This window comes from Melanaphis sacchari, unplaced genomic scaffold (assembly GCF_002803265.2).
Source record: "Melanaphis sacchari strain LSU unplaced genomic scaffold, SCAv2.0 Contig327_pilon_pilon, whole genome shotgun sequence".
Lineage (NCBI taxonomy): Eukaryota > Metazoa > Arthropoda > Insecta > Hemiptera > Aphididae > Melanaphis > Melanaphis sacchari.
This window is the reverse complement of record NW_020271196.1, coordinates 1-8,120: the sequence shown is the minus strand read 5'-3', so window position 1 is coordinate 8,120 and position 8,120 is coordinate 1. Positions and strand designations below refer to the sequence as shown.

Below are 8,120 nucleotides of genomic sequence, written 5' to 3'. Positions count from 1 at the left end.
CCTTGCCCGACACGTTCTTCGCCTCGTTGTCCAACTTCACCCTGAAATAGTCCACTCCCCGGCCGCCCGTGTTCGGACTCTTCCAGTGCACCCTGACGTCGTATCTGCTGCTGCCCTCGTGAGTGCTGCTGCGCGTCGATAGCGCCTCGGACAGCTTCACGTCGAACGGTTTTCCCGGGGCTACGCGACAACGCAATATTTTTTATGAGCGTATATTATGACGTAGGTACATGGGTAATAATATTATGTTACCACGGAATAAATGAAATGCGGTATTGCCGGTGCGCAATGTGCGCATATACGTGCATATACGATAGTTTATTGATCGATGTGTATCGAGGGCGCCCATATGACGAAGCAAGCGGGGGGGGATATGTCACCCCCCGTGGAAAACGTTGAAAAATTGCTTACACGAGATCTATACAATATATAAGATAGACTTGACGGACTATGCGCGATAATTAGTGTACACGGGGAAAAATTGATGATAAAACGAATGAATACACAGAACAAGTAATAAATTACGTATAATATGTTTGGTGTTAAAAAAATAAATTTACAATTTTTATTTGTAAATCAATATTTTAATAAATTTACGTTATTAATCAAATGAAAATCCAATAAATTACTTTCATGGTTAATTGGTTAAATAATTATTATTTCATATAATTTTTCAGTTTGATATATATAAAATATAATAGTACAATGTTAAATTGTAAACCCCTTCCTATCTCATGGACATAATTAAAATTTTGTACCCCCTTTTGAGAATTTTTCTATGGACGCCCTTGATATATATGTTACGGGCAAAGTACCTACTCGTAGACTATCGGGAAATATTTACGTACTGCCCGCGATTTTGATGGGTAATGTAGACAAAATTATACTTTGCCCGGGCCGTATAGAATTGCCCAGTCTGAGTTGGGCTTTGTAAGTCAATTCGCTTGAATTATTAAATTTACAACTGACCCTGTTCTTACAGCGGTTATTTTATTTATTCTACTATCTATTTTTTCTTCGATCAATGTCTCATCAAATTCACAATGGTTTCCAGTATTCATTGATGTTATAGTCTATAGTCGTTTTTAAATCTTCTACTACATCCAAACATTACTTCTATACTCTCATACCAATTACTTTATAAAATATAATTATAAAAGTGCGTATATAATTCCATGTATATATTTCGTACTAAATTGACTGAAACATAGTACCTTCTCGCTATATCTACTTTTTCTTAACTGTTTAACACATAAAAAAAAATGGCATTTTTTATTTTAAGCCAGAAAAATTATTTAATATAGGTATATATATAGTGCCGGTTCATCAGAGATGTTAGCGAACTGCATTGATTATAACGTCGAGGGAAATCCTAGCACGTATGACAGATAGACGGAAAATATTTTGTTCCCAAATTGAGCTTTGTATTCCGCTATACTGATTAATAACGAACTATGTATGTTGTTGTTGTATACGATGTAGTAGGTAACTTAATATCTCTAAATGGTCTAAATGTAAAAACCGAAAAATAAAAACTAATCATTTATATATAGGTTAGCAGTATACGTGTGTTGCTATCGTTGAAATGAAACGTATTTTTAAAAGGGAGAGCGCATATTGTCACAAGAAATCGTCCTGTATTTTATGTCGTATGTAAAGTGTATATACTTACGGCACAAGTCCAACATGTTGAATTTGTTGATTTCCTGACACGACGGCGTCGTGAATTTGAATTCCACTGGGTTGCCAGTGACGATCAACGACTTATTTCTATAGTACGATTGTACAAAAACTGTATATTCCATGTCCACAGTCAAACTGTTTAATTTGACAGAATTCGATTCTCTGATGTCCACAATATGAGATTTCAATCTTTCGCTTAAATCGTTCGGGTGATAAACGATTTTGTGACGACAATTCATGTCTATAATCATTTCGAATAACTCGTATATAAGAATGCAATTTGACCTTCACTGGAAAAAGTATTTCTATATTTTATTGCTCGTAGGCCAAGTTTGGTAAAGTATCCGTCATCCGGGTATACAATTTTTGATAGAACATGAAAGACAAGGAAACGATGCGAGGTTCAATAGCTGTTTCATAAACTTATAAGTTATATTTATGTAGGTATAGGGATGTCCGAATGTAGAAAACAAATTGTTTACCCAGACAATTATATTTTTATTTTCATAGTTGGTACTTTTTATTGTATCAAAGAGACAATATTCAAATGACATTATATCATACATTATACCTGTAGATTACATTTAACTATAGGTATAACATATTGTCTATCTATAGGTTTTAGATTATAATATAGATAGATACTTCTAAATCTATAACTAAATTATTTTTTATTACATTTTATAAAACAAAGATTTTTTCTTATGTTCGGTGGAATCTCGGAAACTATCGGATAGATTCGAACGGGGATTTTTCATTTTGAAGAACACATTACAATCATAGTGGTTTACTGTTATTGTTTTAACTTCTTTTCATGGAATATTGAACGATTAAATAGGAATAAATTAGCAACTATATCTGTTCAACAATAAATTTGAAAAAATAGTAAAACGTTTCGTTGGTAAAGTTGGGTAATATAACTGCCAATATTCAATTTTTTCAGTTAATTTTAAAATAATGACTATACATTTTTTTTAAAAAGGTCAATATACCATTAAACTGAACTATTTCACTAACACCTCGATACAATTAAACGATTAAACCACTATTATAGATGCTTTAAGTATTCAAATTAAGTAGATTCTTGGGGGGGGGCTGTGCTTCCCACACGCCTATTTAAATCTATAAAATATATTACTTTGTTGTATACTATATAACTTAGGTATATTTATCATTTTTTGTCACCTACTTTCCCACATTTATTACATTTTGTATTAAAATACATCTTTTATTAAAATAAAAAATATTTTGATAAAACAAATAATATAATTTATAGGTTCTTCTATGTATATTTTATAAATGTAACCGTAAATTCAAAATTGTATATAGTGTTCTAACTTCTAAGTATATAAAACTATTAGATATTATACTCGTTATTATATTATTCAGCGTATATATATCCATTATCGTTATATATATATATTATATTCGTAATTATTAATAAAATAATAAGCCTCGTAATAGGTTTTTGTATACCTACAGCTCGCATAGTTTTATATTATTATTTATTTATGTTGTGCATATACCATTCGATGGCGTCCAGGCCAGTGTCATGTTTATTGTAGAATTGATAGCCACGGTAAAGTTGGAAATTTTAATTGTGTGCACCGAGCCTAAAATTTTTCCATCGTCCAATGTCTTGTAGATCGGTGTATCCATTATATGATATGTAGTACCGTTGACCAGCTTTCGGAATCTAGCAGCGTATTCGGTATTGGGCTTTAGATTGTTAAGACGAATGTACGACGAATTCATCTGGTAAATGTATAGTATAAAATATATATACATATATAGGTATACGTAGTAACCAGAAATCGAAACAGAAATTTTTAAAGTATAAGTAGACAGTAGACTTGCTCAAAATATAGAAAATAATATAAATATATATGAATTCATAGTACTAATATATTGCAATGTTTTAAAAATATTTAAAAAAATTCAACTTTATAAAAAAAGTCTATCGTATGGGTGTTTGGTCTTTTATTCTATTTCTAAAATATGTCTAGCTGTCCTTTATCTAAGTAGTAAATTCTAATTTTTATAGTTATTATTTATATTAAATATTAACCTTTAACTCTTATTAGTAAATATTATTAAGCCTATTGTGCTAGCAGTGAATAAAATAATACATTTTATTCTTAAATAAGGCCAAGAAAAAACTATGAAGGCCCAATACTTAGGGGATTGACCATTGTCCACAAATAAATCTGATTGCTATGCTACAATGGTAAATCATACTATACATACTTAATGCATACATATTACGCTATATGTATCATTGAATTATTACCATAATTTCAGTGGGTATATTATGTAAGTAATAGGTATATATGACAATTTCGACATTAAAACAACATAACCATACTTATTAATTTACTTGCTTCATTTTATAATAAAATATAATATAATGTAATTTCCTCAACTCCGACCATTATATTATCAGTGTTTTGATTCATTACAATTAAGCTGCAGGTTTAGTTGCTATTTTTCTTTTTCTTCTATTATTTTTGAATTTTAATAATTTATGATGATTCTTTTGTTTTATATTTTTTAAGGATTACTTAACGAAAATAAATAAGGATGCATAAATATATGCATATATATTTAATATGTAACTGTTGATTGTTATTTTAAAAGTAGAAAATTGTATTAAATTCAAAGCTTTACGTAAAATTAAAATAATTTAAAATACCTCCAATATCAAATGCATGTCCAGTTTATCGTGTGATATCAATTCCACAATTATTTTGGCACCATCAATTTTATTATTCGAAGTCCAAATGTATGCTAATGAATCAAATTCACGGCACAATAACCGCACATTGTCTAACATATTTATGTCATCTGGAAATTGGAATATATACATTTTATATTGTAGTAATATAAAATATTAAACATAGACGGTTGTATGGTTATATTTTAAAATAGTGAACTATTTTTATTCCAAGAAGTAGGTATTACATTTTTATGAACTTTTCCTTTCAAAAAATTAAATGTATATGCAATTCTAACATATTTTTTCATCTTAATAAACCATTAAGTTTTTGGCGAAACTGTGTACTATATAAAATATAATAACAACTTTTTAATGATAACCTACATTTTTTTTATTATCTAAAACTAAATATCTAAGTAAAAAAATGAATGTATGTGTAAAAGTAGGTATAGGTTTATTATTGGATATTGAACGAATTCTTATTTAATAATAAATAACCTTTGTTATTTATTGATTAGTAGAGTGAAGTGGAATTGGATAATTAGCAAAAATTGTATTCTAAAACTTTATTGCCTATATCTGTCTGAACTTTGTATAATTAAATGTACTTAAATTCATACATTTTATCAAATAAATAATTTAATTAATATAAATACCTCTTATTGGCTGCGTATCATTGCATGCGATATTTTCCTGAAAAAATAAAAATAAAATTCCTTTTGCATTATATTTTTATTTTTCACAGTATAGTCAGCTATAATTGTCATAAATTTTAGTTTGCATTTAAATTATTTTATAAATTATTGGGTATATAATATATAAAAAAAAATAACACATGTATTAATAACTAAATAGTAAATATTATGATCTCGAAGAACGAGTCTTAACCTCAAATACTTAACTATCTATCATATATTTATGAATTTACAACATTTTATATATATATGATAAATTTTTTTTTATTAAAAATCTATTTGTTAGTGTTTTGTTTTTACATAATTTAAAAAAGTTCATTATGGACTATAATAGTCTATACTATAAAAACCAAACAAAAGCATAAAAACTAAATTCTTACTAATTTCAGAAATTAGTTAATTGAAATATTTGTAAGGTTGTATTAGATAATATAAAATTCAGAATTTAGTAGTATAATTGGGCTAAATTCAAGATTTTCAGACAGTCGATTATTTTAGGAAGTATAAACGATTTATATAAAACATCGATGTTGTCACTTTTAAATGGATAGGTAGTTAATAATAGAGACACAAAAATTTATTATACTGAAAAGGTTACGAAAGTTTAAAAAATAAAAATAATCTTAAGCCGTTTAGTAGCTAATTAAGTATTAAATAAATATTAAATTTTATATAGACTATATGAATTATTATTAATAATTTATCGAATGCAGTTATGACTTTTTTTTGAAATGATCAAGTCTACTATTTTTAAGTATTTTTATGTCTGAATAAACAATTCATTATAATGATAATAGCATAATATATAATATAATATTTTATTTATTACAAATAATGTTTACTAAATATTTATTAAATGACAATATAATACATATATACTCAGTGAAAATGTATATACCTATTATAAAATTAAGTAGGTATTACATGAATTATAGGTAGTTAATACTGTACTAGGCATAAGTGGTATAAGCATGACAAACCAATATATTGGGATTTAACTATTGATAGTATCTATATTGTGTATAATTGTACATGAACACTATACCACGGTTTTTGATTTAGAACATGCAATACTTAGTAAGTAATTTCACTCAAAACCTATTAAGTTTTTAAAAGAGGATAGGAACGAAAATATTTTGGAGACATTTAATGTTTTAACGTGAATTTTATCATTTAATTGTTTTAATGGTCTAAGACAAAATACAAAATGTTGTAGACTTGTAAATAATAGATACCTACTTATTATACATTGTACAATGTGTAGATAAATTTGACAGTGAATTTAATCCACTATGCAAATATTGATTGGATATATACAATACGTGATTTATTGACGTATAGATAAAAAGTAGGTAGGTACACACACTATTACCTAGTTCTTATATAATGTTAAATATTTGGTTTAATTTTTTTATATTACAATAAGTGTATGTAAACAAGATATATTGTGTAATAAAAATATAAATTTTAAATTTATTTATTTGAAATTCAAATTTGGTATGAACAAATTCAAAGAAAATTCGATAAACATTATGTTTTTTTAGTATAGTTGTATTATAAATCACGATAAGCCACAGAGTACGTAGGCATGCATATATTATAACTTATAAGGTATAACTTAGGTATAAATATACAATATACATAAAACTATTTGTAAAAAATGATAATGTATAAGCATAGATATATAAGCACAGTCTTTAAACAAGTAAACAGCGTATTTGCAGCAACGCAGTAAAGGCATGGTTTAAAAGCTAAGGCAACAAGGCGTATATAAATACGTCAAGGAACAGTATTGTTTTCTATACTTTGAAGTTCGAGGCCAACTATAACAACATGTCAATTTTTCCAATAATAAAATACCTACTCATAAGTCATAATAGAGTGTAAATAAATAAAAGTGAACGAATATTTACGCGTGTACCTATCCAATAACCAGATGCATAATCGTATGGCCTGCAGCTGCAGGTACCAATACAGACAATATAGTAACTATACAACATATTAAGATACAGAAACATATACAGTGTATACTGTATAGCAGGGGTCACCAATTATTATTTTTAAAGGACTATATTAGGAATCTGAACATTTTTCAAAGTTCAAAGTACAAATTTTTAACACATAATAGTTAATAGGTATTATTTTAAAATTAGATGTAATGAGAACAATATTTTTTAAATTTATTATTTACTATTGTTTATACACGTTAAGAAATATAATTATTGTAAGATGAAAAATTTAAATTAAATAATTATAAATACTACTGTACATTATAATACATTTAATTTTATTCGTTATAATTCTTTTTATTCTTTGTCTCGAACAGAGTGAATGGCCACGGTCATATTTGGTGACTTCCTACTGATATATACATCATAATTTATAATGTCATGGGACTATTCATGATATTGGTAATTTGGCTATTTTTAAGTTAATTACCTAATAATAATGTTGTAAATGAGTAAAATTAATCATAAAGTTATAATACTTCTATAATTAGGTATATATGATCATGTGTTCAAATTATTATAATTGTATAACAAATATATGTTTACAAACGTTAAATCTGTTCAAATTGTCAGTCATTTTCTAATTTTTATAAATTATAAAAATAATTATAAACTCTACAAAGGTATCCCTGCAGCTATATCAAAATATATTAGTGATTACCATCGTCATATACATTAAATGTATAATACCATTATTATTGTACATTTGCATATGCAAGTTCAAACACAAAAGCTTACGACGTAAAAGATTTTCAGGACTCCACTCAATCTAAAGTGGTATGCGGCATTATTATATCTGAGCAATTTATGATTAATTTATATCACACATCAAACTCTACGCTATCTATGTTGTCACTATAAAAACAGCGTACGTACTAAAGCCGAGTTCATTGTGCCATGTTGTTTGTCGACCGTCGCCATGTCCAAGAGCAGCCTGATCTTCAATGTCTAACTTTTATTTCCGGTAGATAGTTACCAAAAATATCAGCAATACGTAACTGAACGAAGTGGCCACCA

General features: G+C 27.3%; 1 protein-coding gene across 1 annotated transcript; it reads right to left on the bottom strand.

Moving 5' to 3' along the window:
• Positions 1-6: 6 nt before the first annotated feature.
• Positions 7-5,110, bottom strand: LOC112596502 (the record flags this gene model as incomplete). The annotated part of the gene is made up of 5 exons (XM_025342218.1): positions 5,056-5,110; positions 4,376-4,527; positions 3,210-3,438; positions 1,673-1,924; positions 7-180 (listed from the first exon to the last, which is right to left on the bottom strand). Coding segments are annotated over exons 2-5 (796 nt in total), but the record flags the coding sequence as incomplete, so codon positions are not given.
• Between the last annotated feature and the right edge of the window lie 3,010 nt (positions 5,111-8,120).